The following is a 22,772-nucleotide window of genomic DNA, read 5'->3' on the forward strand; positions in this document are numbered from 1 at the left end:
AAATACGTCAACAAAATAAAACTATGTTCAGATTTTTTGTTCTGGAAATGTATGGAAACTAGTGTCAGTTTAATTAGATCATCCATCATTTGCCTACCATTTTATTTTTTAATTTTTAATGTTATCAATAAACTGAAGAAATTGTATGCCCTATTGTACCTTATTCAACTGTACCTTTTAAATGACTGTCGCCGCCAAACTGACCTTTTTGAACAGGTTTCTGAAACACTCCCCGTCTGCCTCTGAACAAACACTTCACTCATGTAAAAACATAACAGCAGCAAATTAAACTTCCTGTGACACGTCATTTAATAAACACTGAAGCTGAGGATTTCATACTCCTGGACTGGAACACATACATTTTACTCTGACTGACCTGAGAGCAGCATCTCGATGTCTGTGCTTATGGTTGGCATCATGCTACGCAGTCTGAGAAAGCAAGACAGTGCAAACGGATCTACACTTCATTTAAAACAATTTAATCTTTACATATTTGTTTTTTAATGTACAATCAAACCATCAATCATACATAAAATTCTCCATATTGTACAACTCTAGCACTAGTATAAATAAAAAAAAAAAATGTGATCAATATATAACAACATTTTGTTTTCTTCATTGATTAACAGAGGAACATCGACTGCTAATGAGAACACACAGGCCCCGCCCACACCGGCTCATGTAGTGTCAATCAATCAGCGGGGGGGAGGTTCTAATGCCGGGTCACCAATGGAAAAAAAGCGAAAGGACAGAATTTCACCAATCAGATAAAAGACAACACTTCGGCCTTGTTTCGGAAAAGAAATGACATGCGAATATGTAATTCAAAATTAAATGTAAGAGACGTAGTGCAGCTGGCAGATTAGAATATGCAGTTTAACATACAGAACGGGACACAGCAATGGTTACCACAAGTGTCAAATTTGTGCAAAACTGTTCCATGTATTTCTCAGGAAAAAAAAAAAATATGAAGGGGCCAACAGCAGCAATCACAAATGAACTAGAGCTTCCATTCTCACCATCTCTAACAGTCACATTTCATCGCTTTTTCAGTGAGGTCGTGGCCGAATCGTTTGGCATCTATATCTATATCTATATCTATATCTATATATATCTATATCTATATATATATATATATATATATATATATATATATATATATATATATATAGATATATAAACTCTCAAATAGGCTGGGGATGAAATACGAGACGCATTTTTCGTGGGATTTATCCTTTAGCCTGTTATATAGTTGTCAGATGCGAAAAAACTATTTGAGATGTTAAATGTATAATTTCAGGACCATCAAACATTTGATTAGTCAGATGAAGGTGAACAGCACTGTTATATATCACATGAGATGAAATGTGAGCATACAAAGAATGGCAATTTTAAACTGCACTGGAGCCAACATTCACCAGCTTGAACATTTATGCGTTTGCAAAGTTAAAAAAAAAAGTTGGTCAAGTCACATTTATTTTCAAACTATTAGGAGTTGCTTAGTACATTTAAATATAATAGATAGCAGCTGAAAAAGAAAAGCGTCTTGGTTTTTCATTCCCAAAAGAAAAGCACAAACTTCATAAAATGTGGGCACTCAAATACCTGTCGGACAGACTCGTTTGGCTCGATACCTACAATCCCACTGCGGTTTAGACTGGCCGTCGTAGTGTTGAGGTTGAAGACGATTAATGAAGACGATTTTCACCCTGTTCTCCTCCCAACATCCTTTCGCTAGGTAGCACAAAACCCACACTTGTTTGTTTGATCATTTCGCAATGCTGAATACTTGATCCCTGCAGATCGCTCGCAAAAACCACTTGCACGGGCAACGTATCCATTACGTATGGGACACTGAACGATTCTTTAGCTTTACAGCATCAGATCCCGATTGGAATGTTGGGGTGCGTTTAAACACGATCTCGTTCACCATCTTATATCTCTCACACACACTACAAGTAAACAATGTTATAGAGTCCGTTTTAGATTGTGGTGGGGCAGTGAGGGGTCACGGCGGTCGGTGGTGAAGGTCCCTCCTCGCGTTTGGAGCGGTTCATCTTGACCTTTCACCTCTTCAGGATGCATTTTCTCAGGCAGGAGGCTAAGGTCAAATAAGCAGGACCCGCAAGGTGTCTTAGGTGTTTTTGCATGCGCGTGTGAGTTAGTTTAGCATGTTAGCATTTGGAGAAATTCCTCCACTTGAGGCTCTCCCGAAATTCGAGCTTCTCCCAAAACTCTTAAGTTTTTCAAGCAGCCAGGCTCTTCCTCGAAAGACTCGTTTTGGAGTCTTGTGCAAGTATCCAGAGGATGCGACCAGGGTGGGTTCCCATCTGGCGTAGTGTTTTTTTTGTGTTGTACTTGGGCGGTTTAGGGTACCGTAGGGGCGTGTGGTCAGAGGGATGAATTGTCCAGTAATCGGACCTCCTCTTCGCTCTCATCTTCCTCGTAGCGGGAAGAGGAGGACGCTAGTTGAACATTATTGACTCGGGGTCTTGGTTTGCCATCTGGGCCATATGACGGAGGATATCTTTTTTTGTGATAATACCAAGGAGGCGCCTATAAAAAGAGAGAGAAGAAGAGGTAGAGAAATTTACTAGTGCATCTTTGATACTTTTACAGAGGACTGACGTCTTATTCTGTTGCCAAGTTTCGCAAAGAAGTCCCAACGAAATGCATTTTGCTGTTTTGACTCTGAATCCAATTTTTGCTCCAGTTTTGACGACTCCATACTTCAGTCTTGGCAACAGACAGCTGACAGTCTCTGCTTTGAAGAAGGGCAGAGAGTGTGGAAGATTATGCTATGTTACTCAGGGTAGGAAACACTACGTTACTTCTAAGAGCCGACAGCACCTACACAGTGAGAAGCAAGTGTTTTGCGAAACAGCAGTGAAACAGAGTGAGTGAACGCCTCCATCTCATCCACACACTCTGGCCTTGGAGAACAAGAAAGTGAAGTTATTTTTTCCAACACAAATTCAAGAGCATATTTAAAGGATGTATGGAAATTGGGCATTTCATTTGTTTACAGTGTTGGGGAACGCTACTTGAAGTACTATTGCATTACTATTTTTTAAAAAAAAAATCATTTTATATTGCATAGCTCATTTGCAGCATAGACATCATGTCAAGCAGAATGAGTGTTACATAAGTGTTACATAAAAAATGAGTCAGATCACTTACTTGTAGCATGGACTAAGCATTTTGCAATGTACCTGCATTACAGTAGTGGTTACATTACTCCTATTTTAAGAAGTAACCACAGTGTTAATTTTGCCCTACTTCTGTGTATTAACTACTAGTACAAAAGTAACTTGGCCATTAAAGTGCTCATTTTTTTGTGTAACTAGCAGCACGTTGCTTGTAACGTGTAACGTTACTTGTAACACTTTACCCATAGCAGTATATTTAAATAAGGTATCTGTACCTAAACGCTAATTTTCTTGATAAACATTCAAAACATAGATGTTCAACAAAGTGTCATGTGCAATGTACAGACACTACTGCATTACAATAGGTGTTACATTACTGCTAAAAGTATTATTTTTAAAAAAAGCAATTAGTTACAAGTTACACCTCCTTGTAATTATTTGTGTGTATAGAAGCAACTTGAGCATTATAGTGTGAACGCAAAACAGTAATGCAAAACTTTGTGTAACTAGCAGCATGTTATTTCTATAACAATCCGATTATGTAACATGTCATTTGTAACGCTTTACCCACAAGTGTTTATCTAACTGGAAAAGTTGTCTGTAACCAAACACTACTTTTTTCTTGTTTAACTTTAAAAAATGTAGTAGTTCAATGACATCATGTACAATGTACCAACATTACAGCAGGTGTTACTTTGTTTAAAAAAACAATTAGTTACACAACATTGTAACTTTTCTCCTACTTCTGTATGTTAATTAAGTGTGCAAAAGTAACTTTTGTGCATTATAGTGTGAACGCAAAATAGTAATGCAAAACTTTGCGTAACTAGCAGCATGTTACTTCTACAACAATCTGATTGTGTAACTTATTTGTAACACTTTACCCGCAAGTGTTTTTCTAAATGAAAAATCTGTAACTAAACACTCATTTTTTGTATAACTTTAAAAATACAGGTATTTGACAAAATGTCACGTACAATGGACCGATATTACTGCATTACAGAAGGCATTATAGTGTGAATTCAAAATAGTAATGCAATACTTTTTTAACTAGTGCATTACTTCTTAATTAATGTAATTATGTAACATGTTATTTGTAATGCTTTACCCGCATCTGTACCCAAAAATATATTTCCCTACACAAACTTTTAAAATAGTATAGTTGTGTTGCATTCTTCTTAAAATGTTACAGAAAAAGTTCAAAAAGCTATAGTAACACTACATTGTTACTTATACCTTACTTTTGTATGTTATTTACTTGTAAGTATAAAAGTAACTATTTTAGCATTATAGAGTGAATTCAAAAAAGTAACGCGATACCTTGCATGACTAGCAGCTTGTTTCTTCTAAAACAATGTGATTATGTAACGCCTTACCCCAACACCTTTTTAAATTAAATTGATACGGTGTCTGTACACAAACACTAATTTCTCTTGATAAACTTTTGAATGTAGTTCTTCAAACTTTTCACTTTAAATATGCTCTTGATTTTGCTTTTGAAAAAGGGATTTAAGCTTGATGACAGTTTGTATCACAGAAAAAAAAAAGGAGTGACAATTTTGACGAGAGCTGGAATTGCGAGAGTCCATCCAAACCAGAGGCATGAAACACTCGTAAAATGATTGTCAAACCTTTGTGAAATGTTCGTGAAATGCCTGCAAGATGTTTGCGACAGGAAGAAAAGTGAAAAGGTCAAACATCAGACAACTGAAAGAGGACGGGGTGTGGAACTTCAGACAGGTGAGGACTGTTGATTTAGGGGACAGGAACTGCTGACTACATACTACAGCAAGTGCTAGGATTCTAGAGTCACACCAAATCGACATGGTAACAACACAGCATCCTAGTAACAGCTACTATGACTACAGAGATGAATAGATATGTTGGTGAATGAGAAAATAGTCCGCTACACACGACAGTTACTCGCCAATCGTTTAAGGGCGGAGCTGCGCGAGGGGTCAGATGTCATCGATCTGTAGCCCAGCGGACGCAGACCAGGCGCCCCCGAGAGGAATTTAGCAATAAACAAAAAGGAAAACAAACAAAGAAATAAAATTCAGATGAAGGACATCACGGCATGTGTATTAGATGTGCTTTGTGAGTACACGTGCACAATGCAGAACTGAAAGGGAAGGGCTACATAAAGGTGCATTTCAAAGACACCACGGCTAATGTGACAGACTAGTCTACCCTGCAGGGATGGCCGAGGACAGGAGCAACAATCTGAGTGAAAGCAAATCGTACAAGAAACGTGATGTCTGCGGAGGAATAAAGTCCTGGAAGCAGGGTCCAAAATGTGAAATGAATACTGACCCCATTCTACTTTCTTAAAGCAATAGTTCACCCAAAAATAAGGTTGGGTATCCAAATTTCCAAAAACTCGGGTATTCGATAAGACACGTGCATTTAGGTTCCACTTAACAATTCCTGCGTTCACATTTGAATGAGAGTTTAAAGTTTAAAATTAAGCGATTTAAGCGCAGGAAGGAAAAGTAGTTGTGCACTGTTTGTGAAGCGTGAGTACAGTGAACAGCCGTGTCCCGGCCCGTGTCCGTTCTCGAACCATTCAGAAAAGGTTGTTCCGAACAGGATCTGCCTTTTCTGTTACATTTACCGCCCAATATGCACAAACATACATCAGTATATCATCATAAACACAGCTGTTTTTGTCGAAATTGAAAGTGAAAGTAAACAAATGAGAAAAGAAAACGCATGAGTAACAGTATTTTCAGATCTGCATGCGTTCGTTGCTAATAAACATGCTGCCTGTCATCATTCACTGATCTTGACTGAATATCTTTTGTAACTTTAACGAGGATTAATCATATTTTATTTATATAAAAAAAAAGAAAACTATGCAATCGTTAAGAATCGGAATCGATAAGCGGAATTGGAATCGATAAAATTCAAGCGATACCCAACCCTACACAAAAATGAAAATTTGTTGAAAATTTCCAAGATGTGGATGAGTTTCTTCATCAGAACAGATTTGGAGAAATGTAGCATTACATGACTTGCTCACCAATGGATCCTCTGCAGTGAATGGGTGCCGTCAGAATGAGAGTCCAAACAGCTGATAAAAACATCACAATAATCCACAAGTAATCCACACCACTCCAGTCCATCAATTAACATCTTAGGAAGAGAAAAGTTGTGTGTTTATAAGAAACAATTCAAAACGAGTAAAATATCCCCCAATGAAAAAGTCATCTTGTATGAATCAGGAGAGAAATACACACAGATCAAGCACTGTTTACAGATGAAAACAGCTCTAAACAAAAATGGGAGTGGATTTTGATGTGAGAGACAACAGAAGATGGACTTTTTCACCGGAGAAAGTGTTATAATGGATTATGGACTCATATTTCAGCCAGAAGCAACAATTTGAAGTTAAACGCCTTAATGATACATTTGTTTTCTTACAAACATGGATCTTTTCACTTCACAAGATGTTCACTGATGGACTGGAGTTGTGTGGATTACTTGGGGATTACTGTGATGTTTTTAATCAGCTGTTTGGACTCTCATTCTGACGGCACCCATTCACTGCAAAGGATCCACTGGTCTTTTCTGATGAAACAAATATCTTAGATGGCCTGAGGATACATTTTTTTTTATAAAATTAGCATTCTTTGGGTGAAATATTCCTATAATAAGCATTACTGATCACAATTGGTGCATGTTATTCAGTGTTTGGACCCCACATGTAGAACCCTTCCACCACCTCAAAAGAACTGCTATTTAAATTTGTCACACAGTATGTTTTTGCATTTGGTTTCGAAATAGGTGGTATAAAAACTCTCACAGACATCAGCGAAAGTGATTAGAAATGAGAATAAATTTATCCAATTCACATGTAAATTTTATTAATCTCTAACTAGCTGAAATTGCGACTTTGGTATTTTAGGGCGACCATCATCCAGAACTTTTTTTTTGTTTTTTTTCACTCAAGTTTCATGCGTCCCTCCTAAGAGGCGGAGTCTAACAGGCAGAGTGGGAGGGGCGTGGGAGGGGCTAATCACCAAGGGCTCCACGTGCTGCTTGAGCTCTTCCAGATGTTCTAAAATATTCTTCTTTGTGATGATGCCCAATACAATCCTGCAACACACACCGTGACGACCATCACTTAGCAACAAAAATTACACCGACAACTCAAGTACAAACAAATAGAAATTAAAACAACATAAGAGTAACAAGACAACAGAAGCAACATGAACAGAAATTCACTAAGATCATTAAAATAATCAGGTGCTGAGTTGCAATTAAACAAATGAACTGAACAGAATCAAACTGTAAATATCAACCGCCACCATGTGTAAGAAACAAAAATGATTCTATGATTAAATCAGGATTAGGAAGAAAGCGACTTTACCGTACAGGAACAAAAACTATTTGATCATTTCTGCAGTCATGCTATTATTTTTTCTCTGGAGAAGGTACCATTATCTGTAACTCAAAATAAGTTCTAGGCTCAATTAGCGTGTCCTTTTGCAATCCAAAGACCAAAGGTTTAATTAAATTAAAATGTATGTTTGAATAATTCTGTCATGAAAACAAGTTATAACTGCCACTTAGGGCTGTTACTAACGATTATGTTGTTAACTGAGTAATCTGTCCATTGTTCTGATGATTAATCGAGTAATTGGATAATTACATATTTTTTGTAGTAATTAAAATAGACCTAAGTGAACAATAACCTTTAAAGTGACTTAAAATGCATATATAATAGCAATGAGGCAATAATAATTAGTTCAAATAAGGTATCAAAAGCAAGTAATCATATGGTTTATTGAACAAAACTGCTCTATTGTAAATCTATTATAAACAATAGAGTTTATGTGCATTATGCATTATAACAAATGCCTGAAACTTATTTCTTAAATTTTTGGACATCAAAACTTTTATTTTGAAATCGCGATGAACAGTTAGCATATTGAGAAAGATGCCGACGCATTCTCCTGTTTGCGTAAGCTTATAAATGATTTACCTTACAAATCTGATGAAATAACACCGGTTGTGTTCGCAGATGAACGTCATAATAAACCCAAACTCACAACAGCATGCAGAGATGGAGTTTGAGACGCTCCACACATGTAAATGATAACAGTTTGTGGAGTCGCTCTGAAATGCACATACGTAACCTAAACGCACAAAAATAATTGAAGTGCATAAATGCGTATATTAAACCCGAGTAGCGTTTGTGAATTCTCAAAAGCATTATGCTTTATTATGAAAAGGGTTTAATATGTGGAATGCACCACTTCTGGTATTTTGCCGTTTACTCGACACGTGCAAAATGCAATCGAGGATTGTTTAAAATCGAATATTCAAATTGAGGAATCGTTGCAGTCCTACAGCCACTGTTTAAATGTTTATGTTTCAAGAATAAACTGAATTAGAAACATAATTCTATCATTAAAATGCTTAAATGTAAATGTTTATATTCATTCTTTTTAAGTGTTGATTACTAAATAAATTTGGTTAAATGAAAGCTAAAGTAAAATGGCTGTTAGAAATTCTGCTTTGCATCACATAAATTACATTTCAAAATATATTCAGATAGAAAACAGTTATTTTCTATACCCCACAATTTTACAGTTTTTTTACTGTGTTTTTGACCAAAAAAATACAGCCTTGGTGAGCAGAGACTTATTTCAAAAACAAAAATAAACCACATACATTTGCATGGATGAACTGTTCACATTTAGTACAAAAACATTTTGGCGCATTGCTACTATTCAGTACGAACAGCTATTTTCAGTAGGCTATTTTCCTTAAAAACAAATTGTGTTAAATAAGTTGTATTGCTTCATTTTAATGCAATGTGTATTTTGCATTTTCTTATGCGTTATTAGTTGCAAAAGCATTTGAATGATCCAGTTTTTGTATCTTGCTTGAAGGCATTTTACATGCTTTTTTGTGTGTGTGTGGGGGGTCTTTGTGTTGTTGGTGGTGGTGCACCTGATCATCTGCACAGTTCATCCTGCACACAGCAGGGATCTCTCTAGAGGAACTGCTTTATTTGACTCCTTAAAACTCCCTCTAGCTGCAACCATGAGAAACACAAGCCTGATATAAACATACCATGCAAAATTTGATCAGGCTCATACCTTGTTTGTTTGCTCTTTCTTACTGTAAAGACTGTAAATAACTTGTCTAAAGAATTTTTTAGAATGTACTAAAAAAGAAGACTGTCAGTCTTTGAATGTGCAACACAAGGCAGGGCAATATGCCAAAGCATATATACCAATATACCAAAGCACCTGGTAAATGCATAAATATAAACTATATTTACCTTTTTGTTAAAATAAGTACAGAAATTATAAGAAAAAAGTCAATACTTGCTTAATCATAGATTTGAAGTACTTTGAACGGATTTGCATAAAATAAGCCACTGTCCAAACATTTGGATTCATTTTAATTTTTTAATATGTCTGAAAAATGTCTCTTTTCTCACCAAGGCTGTTTATTTGATCAAAAATACATTAAAAGCAGTAATACTATGAAAAATAATTGCAATTTAAAATAACTGTTTTCTATTTTAATAAGCATTAAAATGTAATTTATTCCCGTGATACAAAGCTGAATTTTCAGAAGCCACTTATTATTCCCATCTTGGTGAACCTAAGAAATATATAAAAGTAGTAATTAATCCAAAATTTTAACTGAAGATTAACTTATGTCTAACTGTTTATACTTGCAAATCATGAGGCAGTGTGAAATTGTGAATCTAATTTAAAGACACTTTTAGGAAACTTACATGTACAATTAAAAGCCTTAGAAAAAATATCATCCAGCCCTACTGGATCCTGCGAAGGCTCTTTGTGTGAGCGTGTAAAGTGCGTTTGGTCTCAGACTAGCAGATGAGAGGCATGTGAATCCTCAGAAGCGTGACGTCACGAGCGAAGCCCATCAGCAGACGTGCGCGTGTGTCTGCTGACGGGACGTTTGTTAGTTCAAACACAGGACACAGAAGAGGGAGAGAGAATGGATGGTTGGTCCCGGCGGACACTCACCCGTTGTGCGTGACGAGACACTGGCGCAGGCCGAGTTTGCGGAAAATGTCCACCACGATCTCCATGGGCGTGTGGTCGGTGACAGTGAAGGGGCTCATGTCCAGGATGCTGCGCAGCTTCAGCGGCCGCGGGCTGTCGGCCGGGAGGGTCGGGGCATGCTGGGTAAAATAGACCCGGGAGTTCAGCATTATTCCCTCCTGTTTGCGCCGGGCGTTTTCTGAAAAGACCAGAAACAAAAGAACATCGCTCAAGCGTTTATTTGTTATTTGTATTTCAATTTCAAGGTCATACATTTTTTAAAAAGTGTATTTTATTTATATTATTTGGGTTTTTAACAGATTACATTTCCATTTATATTATATATTTATTTTACTTGAAATTTTAGCCATATTTTATTTGGATTTTTAGCAGATTACAGATTGATTTTACATATGATACGTATGATATGACTGATATAGTGGGACATCAGTACTTTTAATATTACATAATGCAGTACATCAAACAAATCTGTAAACTGGAAATAAAAATAAATACTTTTTCAATTTTATGGCCATAAAATGTAAATTAAATATGTAATTGTTAAAATTACAAGTAAAACAAACACTTTTCATGGCCAAAATACCAAATAAGATAAATATATAACATAAATAAGCATGTAATCTGTTAAAAACACAAATAATATAAGTACAGTCCTTTCTTAACATTTTATGACCATAAAATTTAAAGACATAAAATTAGTCTGTAATTTGATTTAAAAAAAATAAATATATAAAATAAATCTGTAATATGTTAAAAATGCAAAGAAATAAAATGAGAGAAATTAGAGATTTCACTTACATTTTGAGGCCATTAAATAAAAAAGTTTCTTTCATTTTGTTTTTAACACATTTTATGGTACTGGTAAGTCTACTATGGCTAATAGGACATGTGGTGGGACAACAGTACTTTTAATATTACATTATAGAGTACATTAAATCAATCTGTAATCTGGGAAATAAATAAATAAATAAAATAGACACTTTTAAACTGTATGGCCATAAAACAAATGAAATATGTAGTCTGTTAAAATGCAAATAAAATAGACTTTTTGTGTCCACATTTCTAATCATTTAAAATAAAATAAATATATAATATAAATAAAATTCAAATACATAAAATAAATCTGTAATTTGATTTAAAATAAAATAAAACAAAACAGACATACTTTAAAATGTATTAAACGCGCACACACACACACACACACAATAATAATTAAAAGAGAGGTTTTTTAAATTTTATGGCTATGATTTAAAATAAAATAAATTATTAATATAAATTTATATGATTGAATTTATGTGATTGAATATGAAATTACCACAATAAATAAATAAATAAATAAATGTAATAGAAAGATTGCAGATTTTATTTCAATTTTATAGCCACACATTTAAAACATTATTTTTAGATTATTTATTTATTTATTTATTTATTTTTTAAATAATATTTACATTTTTTACTGTATTTTTGATCAAATAAATGCAGCCTTGGTGAACACAAGAGACTTAAAACGCATTTAGAAAATTATTTTCATGCCAATTTCAACTGTTAAAACTACAACACTTTTATAATACTACTTTTCACATTGCATGAATGAAAACAAGATATTTTTATGTTGCAGTAATCTGAATTTTTGACAGAAAATACTGAAAAAAATGGTCCTAAAACAGCCTTAATTTTCTTCAAGGTAATTTTCACAGTAATAAGAAACATGAGAATAACTGCGATCAAGCAGACTGAAATGTGAAGTGTAGTTACCGATAGCGATGGTTATATCCCTGCGCAGTGCGAATCCCACCAGTCTCTGCGACTCTTTGGAGACGATGACGGGGAATCCGTTGTAACTCGTTTCAGAGATGATGTTCTGCAGTTCGGCAAGCGTCATGTCGTCCTGCGTCAGCACGGCCAACGGCGTGTCGTTACGGCGCGGACGCATCACTTCCCGTGCCAGCGTGGTGTGCGTGAACTCTTCCTTCGCGTCCAGGAAGGGGTATCCGTTCAGACGGATGTGGGCTTCGTAAATTCCCTCCCTTCCGAAAGCATCACCGACCCATTTGCTGGTCATGACGGCCGCCATGAGAGGAACGATGTACTCCAGCCCGCCCGTCAGCTCAAACACGATGACCACCAGAGACACCGTCATACGCGTCACGCCGCCTGCAGACCACACAGCCGCACACATTACACAGAGTCTGTGAAAGAGAAAAGCATGCAGAGAAAGCTGAAAGCATGCAAGCATACGCACCCAGACAGGCGGCGGCGCCCACCATGGCGTACAGTCCCGGCGTGATGCAGTCGGCGCCAACCTCACACCACTCTCTGAACAGGAACCAGTCGTGGTGATAATACGCCAGCTGCTCCACAGCGATGCCCACGATTCGCCCCGCGATCGCCCCGATGGCCATACTGGGGATGAACAGACCTGACGGCACCTGACCACAACAAACACACAAGCAAAACATCACTGGAAAATTAATGTCGGTGCCTTCTAAAATTTTATTTTATTCTTTTATTATTAAATTTATATTATATTTTATTATTTATTGTTATTATAAAGCCTTTTTTTTTAACAATAACACAGCAATGTTTTTTAAGTGGAGATACAAACTATAATTGGTGTGACTTTTAGAAGTAATATAAATAAATATAAATAAAATACACTTTTTAAAAATTGTATGACCATAAAATATTAAATATTAAATTAAATACATTAAATACATAAAACAAATCTGTAATCTGGAAAAAATAAATAAAAAATGAATAAAATAAACAAAATAGACACTTTTAAATTTTATGACCAAAAAAACAAAAAAAGTAAATCTGTGATCTGTTAAAAATGCAAATAAACTAAAGACTTTTTATGGCCAAAATTTCAAATAAAATATATCATAGAAATAAATATGTAATTTGTTAAAAACACACATAATATAAAATAAATAATAATAATAAAAAAAAAAACATATAACCATGAAATTTAAATACATAAAACATGGCCATAAAATGTACAAAAAAAAAAAAGCTGTATTCTGTGCAAACACACAAACTAATAAATAAATAAATGACAGCCTGGCCATGATTTAATATAAAATAAAATAAATTTGTTCAAAATAAAATAAATACACAGAATAGAAAGATTACAGATTATATTTACATTTTATGGTCATACAATTAAAACAATGTCTATTTTATTCATTGTATTTGTGTTCTTAGCACATAGATGCTGAGGAGCTTCTGTTAAAACAACAAATAGCCATCAAGAAAATCATCCAGAGCCATGAAACACAACCTAAATGTACATTTGTTTTGCATATAATTCAAATAAATAAGTGCGTTTGATTATTTTCTGTTTGAAAAACTGTAGCATTGAAATTATTATCAAGAATTTTCACAATTCCATCAGTACTGGTTCGGACAACTGAAAACTGGTAGTAACATGATTCTGATGGATTCTGACCTTGAGTCCAAAGGTGAAGATGGTCATGATGATTTTGAAGACGAGCGCCAGGCTGAGCTGCCACATGGCCGAATAGACGCCCGGGGTTGCGGCGGCGTCCGATCCCTCCGGATACGCCTGACTGCCGTTCATCTGGCTGCGGTACTGACAGAGCTGAGATGACTCCAGCGGGCCGCAGTCCGTGAACAGCTCTTTGATCAGCTCGCTGGTGTTCTGCCGTGTGTAAGGGTTCGGGAACGCAACGATGGCCGTGATGGCAGCGACCGTGATCACCTCCAACACTGGATACTTACCTAAAAACATGATCATATTTCAGGTCAAATGCTAATCAGGGCCATTATAAACTAAAACTAAAATTATTACCATTGAAAAAAAAAAAAAAAAAAAAAAAAAAAAAAAAAATCAAACTTTCTTTAAAGTAAAGTTAAAGCTTAATAATAAAAGAAAAGTTATTAACTACAAACATACAAAAAAGAACTTTAACTGGGAAATGAATAAAATTTATTTAAAAAAAAAAAATGAAACAATGTAAACTAAAAATAAAACCTTGAAAACTTAAAAAAAGATGAACTAACCTTGAACTAATATTAAAGAAAATATAAAAGAACATGAACCTAAAGTGTAGTTAGTTAGTAGTTAGTTAGTTAAAAACATCATGTCTGTATCTTGCATACCTAAAATGATATACCCAAAGGTTTTAGTAATATCTTGAATTATTTTTTATGTCTGTATTTTCTCTTTTCTGTTTTAAATTGTAGGTAACATTTTAGCAATTTTGTTGTGGGTTTATTATTATTAATTATTATTATTATTATTATTATTATTATTATTATTCAATTTGTTCTTATTTGTATAATTATTATTTAAAAAAAAGTCCTATTTTATTCTATTACTTTATTATTATTAAAATATATGTCTATATAGTTTTATTATTTTATGTATTTATTTTATTTCAGTGTTTTTTTTTATGTTTATCTTTCGTAAATAACCCTGATAATTTTCCTTTTCATTTTCGAAATTTTTTACAAATATTGTAGTCCTCTGTCAAGCTGAAAAAAGTACTTAAAAAAAAAAAAACTGACAGGGAAATAAATACAATTTGCTACAAAATAAATAAATTTTATATATATATATATACACATATACATATACATGTGTATATATATATATACACACATACATGTGTATATATATATATATATATATATATATATATATATATATATATATATATATATATATATACACACATATATATGTATATACATATACATGTATATATATATATATATATATATATATATATATATACACACACACATGTATATATATATATATATTCTGAAAAACAAAAACTAATAAAAATGACAAAAACACAAAAAATTAAAACAACTTTAGCCAAGATTTACCAGAAAATAGAATATTTATTTAAAAAACTCTCTCTTTCTCTCTCTCTCTATATATATACATATATTAATAATAATAATAATAATAAGTAAATGTAATAAATAATATGTTATATTTGTTTGCTAAAAACAAAAACAAGACACCTTTTCTGAATGTTCTGGTCATATTAAAATAAATAAAAGATAACAAATGTGGAATTTGTTAAAAACACAAATACATAAAAGCTACACTTTTTAAAAATTGTATGGCCATTAAATGTAAATAAATAAAATACATAAATTATGTAACTTGTTTAACAGATACATACATTTTGTAATCTGTTAAAATACAAAATAAAATAAATTAAAATGGATTACAGATTTGTTTTTACATTTTATGGCCATTAAATAAAAAAAAAATCTTTATTTGTGTTTTTAAAAAAAATATATGGCCACAAAATGTAAATAAATTGGCCACTAAATCTTAACAAAACCCATAATAGCATATGAACAACACTAACACACTGACACTAACGCAAACACCATGTACGTACCGAAGCGTGTGGATTTGCGGCGACGGCACCAGGCGATGTTGGCCCGGATGAAAAAGGCTCCCCACAGGCCACCGAACACACCCAGCAGGATGAAGGGGAAGAGCTCGAACAGGTACCAGGGCGTGTGGTACTCCACGTAAAATAGCACCAGACGACTGTTCCCGAACGGGTTGATGGAGCGCAGCACGAACGCCGCCACCAGAGCCGCGAAAAACGAGCGCCACAGAGTCTTCAGAGGGAAATAATAACTCACCTGAGAGACAGAAACAGATTACATTAGTACATACACAACTTGATAATAATCAGAAATGTTTCAAATCGGCATATCAGAATGATTTCTGAAGGATCATGTGACACTGGAGACTAGAGTAATGATGCTGAAAATTCAGGTTTACATCACAGAAATAAATTACATTTTACTATACATTCAAACAGAAAACAGTTATTTTAAATTCTAATAATATTTCACAATTTTACTGTATTTTTTTATTCACATAAATGCAGACTGACCTCCTCCAGACTGAACAGAACTCCTCCTATAGGAGCCCCAAAAGCCACAGACACACCAGCGGCCGACGCCGCCGACAAAACCTACAAGCATAGAGACGAACAAATGCAGAAAACTCATTCTTTTATATCTACGTCTTGAGTTTGTAGGTAACATCCAGATTTCTATGTAATAGAATGAAGCTTTGCCCACTAATGATGTCTAACCTCTCGTTTCTTGGCCTCGTTTTTGCTGTATTTGGGGAAGAGGTAGGAAAAAATGTTGCCGCAGCAGCAGGCAACGTGGACCAGCGGACCTTCCTTCCCGAGACTGAGGCCCGACGCCACGGCCAGAACCAGAGTGATGGTCTTTATCATCAGAGTCCACTTGCCCAGATACCCGCGGATGATAAAACCACTCAGGATGGTTTTGATCTGCAGGATCGAAGAGACAGACAAAGACATCAGGTATGATTACAAAACGTATGTATGACCATCAAATAAACCCTCAAATATCATCTGGAATTTTCTACTTAAAATTTGAGTGTCCCATGACTTTTAAAGCATTACAGGCACAAATCCCATGTTTTGTTGCAGCTGTTATAACTATTAAAAATATTAGATTAATTAATCTTAAAGAAAATATAAAAGAACATTAACCTAAAAAGTAGTTTGATGTAAGAACTTTTTAAAATTACAACACTGGCCTCAAAGATCTGACCTTTCTGACCATATTTGGTCCCACTTTATATTAAGTGGCCATAACTACTATGTACAAAATATTACATGCAAAAATAAGTACAATGTACTTATTGTGTTCATATTGTATTGCAAAACACTTTTGCTGCTATTGAGGTGGGTTTAGGAAGAGGTCTGGTGATATGGGTAGGTTTAAGGGTGGGTTAAGGTGTAAGGGATGGGTCAACAGTGTAATTATAAATGATCACAGAAATTAATTACAGATGTAATGACATGCAGGTATTTTTAAAATCAAAGTACAATGTAAATACATGTACATACACAATAAGTGCATTCTATCAAATGATTCATTTCAATGTAAGTACTTAGTAGTTAAGGCCACTTAATATAAAGTGGGACCCTATATTTATTATGCATGAATTTACACAATTAACACACACAAAAACATTCTTCAAGATTGTAACCCAAGTAATAATGTAATTTTGATGTTATTTAATAGCCAGTGTTATATTTGTATCATTGAGATGCCATTTTTACTAACATTTTTTAATTTTTTTTTTTTTTTTCCCATTAAAATTGAAGTTAACATTTTAGTAATTTTGTTGTGGGTTTTTATGTTTTTTTTTTATTTAATGATTATTATTTTTATTAATATATATTTTTTAAATATGTATATATATTTTACTATTACTTTATGTATTTATTTTATTATATTTTTATTATTTTTTTTATTTATATTTATTTATATTTATTACTTCATTTTTTTTATTTCAAGTTTTTATTGGTTCAAATTTTTTTTTATTGAGATGCACCTGTACAGTAGTCAACATTTGAAGTGGATCAAAACCTTTCAAAGTTGTCCTCAAACCAAAACAAAACCCATTCTTGTCTTAAAACAACTTTGATCAACTTTTTTGATCCATTTCAAATGTTGACTACTGTATATATATATATATATATATATATATATATATATATATATATATATATATATATATATATCTATATGTGTGTGTGTGTTTGTGTGTGTGTGTGTGTATGTGTGTATGTGTGTGTGTGTTATATGGATTGAAATCACTGAATAAATAAAACATGCATTGTTTAACCTGATGTTGACAAGTAACATTTTCTGAAGGTTACACACCTCCATTCATGACCATTGTACCCTGTTCTTGGAAAGTGGCTTCTCTTTGTTTGACAGAACAAAACCTCTGGACTAAACTGAGCTATTGTAAAACTTACATAACACGTTTGGTAACCATAGAAACAGTGACAAAATCAGAGCTAATGCTGCTTCATTCTCAGTGGTCACCTGACCTCTTAAGCGCGTTCAGTAATCCCCCACACACCGTTTCACAAATACTCAGCAAATATTCAGTGACTCTGTTAGTGATATAAAAGCTATTCGTTTTAGTATCTGCCTGCCTTTTATGGTAAGTTTTTAAATAATAATACAAAAATGATCAATACGTCAATAACGACCGACTAGCAAAACTGGTTGCCTAAAAATCACATTCATCGCAAAATATCAGGTAAAACCTGTTTCGAGACAATGTCTGTTCTGTATTATTGATGTTAAGGATTACCTCAGGTATTCCAGAGCCGCAGGCGTACGGCGCAAACACCTTCACCAGAGACACAGCCAGGAAGGCGAAGGACAGCGCCCAAAACGTGAACATGAAGTAGTTCATTATATACGAGCCTGGACCCTAGATGACAAAAGACCAAAGCGATTATTAATGCAAAAACTAAACATTATGATGAATTCATCTGTGTGAACTATAGTGTGCAAAATTCTTTTTAATGTGCTTGAAAAAAGTCCTTTTCGTTTACCAAAGCTGCATTTGTTTGATCAAAAATACAATGAAAACAGGAAAATAGTGAAATATTATTATAATTTAAAATAACGGTTTTCTATATGAAAATATTGTAAAACGTAACTTATTCGAGTGATGTAAAGCTGAATTTTCAGCATCATTACTTCAGTCTTCAGTGTCACACAAGTGAATAACCTTTAACTAAAACTGAAATTCAGTTCAAAGATTAATTTAATTCAGGATTTGTCAACCTTATTGTCAACCAGTTGTATAAAAATCATTAATAATGAGCCACTAGAAAAACTGGAAAGCACATGAAAAGAAAAAAAATATCAGGTAAAACCTGTTTTAAAACAAGCACCTATTCACCATTACGGCAGGTAAAAATCTGTAATATTGTGAAATATTTTTAGAATTTCAAAGAGCTGTCTTCTATGTGACTATATTTTGAAACATAATTTATTTCTGTGGTGTAAAGATGAATTTTCAGCATCATTACTCCAGTCTTCAGTGTCACATGATTCTTCAGAAATCATTCTAATATGCTGATTTGCTGCTCAGGAGTCATTCCTGATTATTATTAATGTTGAAAGAAACATTTATTTAAAAAAACAGACATGTTTAGTAACATTATAAATGTTTTCTTTTTTGATCATCCTAAATAAAAAAAGTATCAATTCCTTACATAATAGGTTTGTACAGTAGTGTATATATAGTTAGACACTGACCTCAGCCTGACCCAGAATGAGTTCGGCCCACGTCTTCCACTGAGGACACTTGTCTCTCTCGGCGAAGGTGGTCTCGTTGGAGTCCCAGCAACACTGCTCATGATTAAACCACATGGCACTGAGACACACGCCCTCCTTCAGGTCATTCATCCAGTCGGCCGCGATGTCGATCACTCCGGCTAGCGCTCCTGAAAGAACAACGAAGAAAATCTGTGTTTATGCAATTCATGATGCACTAAAGTAGAGCCACTGTGTCCTTGAGGAACGCTGTAAAAATAACCTAGAGTATTTTAACAGTATATTTCAGCATTTCATTCAATGTAATGTAATAAGCCGCAAAAATGCTACTTAAATATGAATCTCGAATGTTCTGCGTGTCTCAGTGTTTGTGAATGGCGCATACGCACGGTTTTGTTTACTACACGCATACTGAAGCGCACGTGACGCTCACTGTGATTTCAGCAACTGTCATCTCACTAAATGAGGACATAAATACATAAACATCTCCAGAACTGCTCTGAGAGTCACTTCATGAACATTTGATCATTCCATTTGAGTAAAACTAGAGTCATATCATATATACACAGAACTGTGAAGCTATTCACGGCAACCCGTCAAAATAAAAGCCCGGTTTAATTTAAAGACATTGTGCCAGAAAGAAAACTACTACTACTAAAATGAAACAAACATTATTTTTTTAGGGTATAATCACATAACACTTCTTCCATTTTTTAATTTTAATTGTAAATCCCCTTTGTTTGCCAAAAAATAAAGTTTGCTTAATTTTCAGTAATTAACAGATAAATGAAAATAGCTGACAAATGGACCACACCGAATTTCAGAGGGAAAAAAAACCCCATTTCATTAGGCTGTTTTAAGAATAAATTTGAATAAATTTGAGTCAAGAAAAATTAAAATGGAAAAAAATGGAATCAAGAAAAACTAAAACCGAAAAAACGGAATTTGGAAAAAAATAAAACAGATTTAATAGGACAATATTTGGCCGAGATACAACTATTTGAAAATCTGGAATCTGATGGTGCAAAAAATAAATAAATAAATTCTAAATTCAAAATAGACCTTTAGAGTTGTCCAAATGAAGTTCTTAGCAATGCATTTGACTATTGATATGTTTACGGTAGAAAACGTACAAAATATCATAAGGGAACATGATCTGTACTTGATATCCAATGATTTTTGGCATAAAAGAAAAATCGATCATTTTGACTCAATGTATTGTTGGCTGTTGCTACAAATATACCCGTGCTACTTAAGACTGGTGCAGGGTCACATATATCAGTATACTATCAAAACAGGGCTTCTTAAGGCTTTTGTAAGACCAAGAAAATTAAGGAAAGCAATGTGTTGCATCAGCAACACTTCAACATTCGAAAATAAATCATTTTACAGGAAGAAAAAATAAATGCTTGAGGTTTAAATACCTCCTTACCACTAGAATGAGGAAATAACTCAAAACACTAAGAATGATATTTTTTTTTTTTTGCAGTACATGCAACATTTAATGCCATGACTTTATAATTTTAAGACTTTCTGCACCGTTTAAAGACTTTTTAGGCCTTCATTCGTGGAAGAGCAACTGATACTTTTAAACACCATCAGAAACCCTGTAAAAATGATCAAAATCTGCTTTCTACATTAAAATGCACTGATTACCACCATAATAATATATAGAAATACAAATGATAAAACATGGCATATAATGCAGTGTTAAACCATTTACAGTTTTTTGTTGTATATGGTAAGGAAACTCTTAGTTATGCAAGTTTTCACTGAAGCATTTTTACTTGTTTCAGTAAAAGTAAAACATTTCCTTACAGTGAAACTGCTCTGAGGCAGGGATTGTTCCTGTAGTAGGTTTTACTGTATGCAGCTTTGAATAAATGTCTGACAAATAAGCAAAAGTGCAAATGCTGAACCTCAGGGTGATTTAAGAAATAAAGAGTTCAGCATAATGTGTTCAGAAGATTATACTGTGACTTACAGCTCAAATATATATGTGTGTGTGTGTGTGTGTCTGGGTGGGTGTGGGTGTTAAGTGTCCGCAATATTGAGGTTTGTCGAGGAACATTTTATTTCCTGTGTGTAGGTGAATTTTCAAAGCTAATATTTACAAAAACTAAAAAAAACAGTCTAAATAAGACATGCATTTAATTCAACATTTTACTGTTTGTTTTATTAAGATAAATATTCTGTTATTATTAATGCATGATAAATTCAGTAATAAAATGCTCAAAGAAATGTTAAAAGTAAAATATACAGTTCAAAGTTACCAATCAGTAAGATTTTTTTTAATAAATTAAATTTAAATTAAATTTAAATTAACACTTTTATTCAGCAAGGACTTATTAAACTGATCAAAATAAAGACAGAAGTACAAAAACAAGATAATCATAAATGTTTCTTGAGCCGTAAATCAGCATATTAGAATGATTTCTTACGGATCATGTGACACTAAGAACTAGAGTAATGATGCTAAAAATTCAACTTTGCATCACAGCAATAAATTACATTTTAACATATATTCAAATAGAAAACAAGTTGTAATAATATTTCAGAATTTTTCTGTTTTTACTGTATTTGTGATTAAAGAAATGCAGCCCGGATACACTAACAACTTTACCAAACCCCTATGTATGAAAAAACAGGACTGAATGAATGTTAATGTCAATGACATAGTATCCTCTGAACTAGTTTTATAGCTGCAGTTGGTTAACAGAGCGGTTTCTGGTTATGAGTCATTTGAAAGATCATCGGGGTACTGAATTTATAGATTAATTTTTAAACTGAATGAACAGAACTGCTCTGCAACTCTTTAGGATTCTCCACTGCACTGCTTTACTGTATTCAGTGATTATTTTTAATAATTTATATTCTGTGTTACAGTGTCGCTTGCACTAGTATCTGACGAACTTGAAACAGTTTCTATTCATGCAATGTGTGTGTGTGTGAGAGAAACTATAGTGGGCAGACTGACGTGTGAATGTGAGTCTGAACAGCCACTAAAGAGAAACAGTAAGTGAATGTGTGTGTGTGTGTGTGTGTGTGTGTGTTTACCCGATGCTAGTCCTGTTAGCGTGACCACCAGCCACCCGGACCACGCGTCGTATAGACTCTTGGTGAATTCCCATGCTGATTCCTTCTTTTTACTGTTTATCTACACAGACAAACACAACACGAGTAAATAGAGATCCACAAACTTGCTGATACAGGATCTTAAGTTTCTATCTATCATGATCCCTGCAGCTGGTCAGTTTGCAAACCGCAGTATCACTTTCAGTCAAGCAGGAAGTTCACAAAAAAACGTCCATTCAAATGTTTTACGCTTGAATACACATGCTCTAGAAAATAGGCCTAATGCAGCACCAGCACCAGTAACAAACTAATAAAATCATTACAGAAGTTAATCATTACAGAAAACTATATTTTA

The 22,772-nt window shown here is 33.9% G+C and overlaps 1 protein-coding gene across 6 annotated transcripts in view; it reads right to left on the reverse strand.

Moving 5' to 3' along the window:
• Nucleotides 1-458: 458 nt before the first annotated feature.
• clcn3 (chloride channel 3) overlaps nucleotides 459-22,772 on the reverse strand; it is a 49,496-nt gene continuing 27,182 nt past the window's right edge. For 3 of the 6 annotated variants that reach the window (XM_051114503.1, XM_051114504.1, XM_051114505.1), the window contains 12 exons: nucleotides 22,400-22,499; nucleotides 19,325-19,512; nucleotides 18,366-18,488; nucleotides 16,309-16,515; nucleotides 16,105-16,185; nucleotides 15,595-15,847; nucleotides 13,656-13,948; nucleotides 12,447-12,633; nucleotides 11,960-12,358; nucleotides 10,166-10,382; nucleotides 7,172-7,247; nucleotides 459-2,556 (listed from right to left, as the gene is read on the reverse strand). In XM_051114503.1, coding sequence (XP_050970460.1) covers nucleotides 2,392-2,556; nucleotides 7,172-7,247; nucleotides 10,166-10,382; nucleotides 11,960-12,358; nucleotides 12,447-12,633; nucleotides 13,656-13,948; nucleotides 15,595-15,847; nucleotides 16,105-16,185; nucleotides 16,309-16,515; nucleotides 18,366-18,488; nucleotides 19,325-19,512; nucleotides 22,400-22,499 — 2,289 coding nt within the window. In that variant the 3' untranslated portion in view covers nucleotides 459-2,391. Of the gene's footprint in view, nucleotides 2,557-5,076; nucleotides 5,123-7,171; nucleotides 7,248-10,165; nucleotides 10,383-11,959; nucleotides 12,359-12,446; nucleotides 12,634-13,655; nucleotides 13,949-15,594; nucleotides 15,848-16,104; nucleotides 16,186-16,308; nucleotides 16,516-18,365; nucleotides 18,489-19,324; nucleotides 19,513-22,399; nucleotides 22,500-22,772 lie in introns of all 6 variants that reach the window. The other 3 variants (XM_051114506.1, XM_051114508.1, XM_051114507.1) reach the window with 2 other exon arrangements.

The sequence above is a fragment of the Labeo rohita genome, chromosome 7, assembly GCF_022985175.1.
Source record: "Labeo rohita strain BAU-BD-2019 chromosome 7, IGBB_LRoh.1.0, whole genome shotgun sequence".
NCBI classification, from domain to species: domain Eukaryota; kingdom Metazoa; phylum Chordata; class Actinopteri; order Cypriniformes; family Cyprinidae; genus Labeo; species Labeo rohita.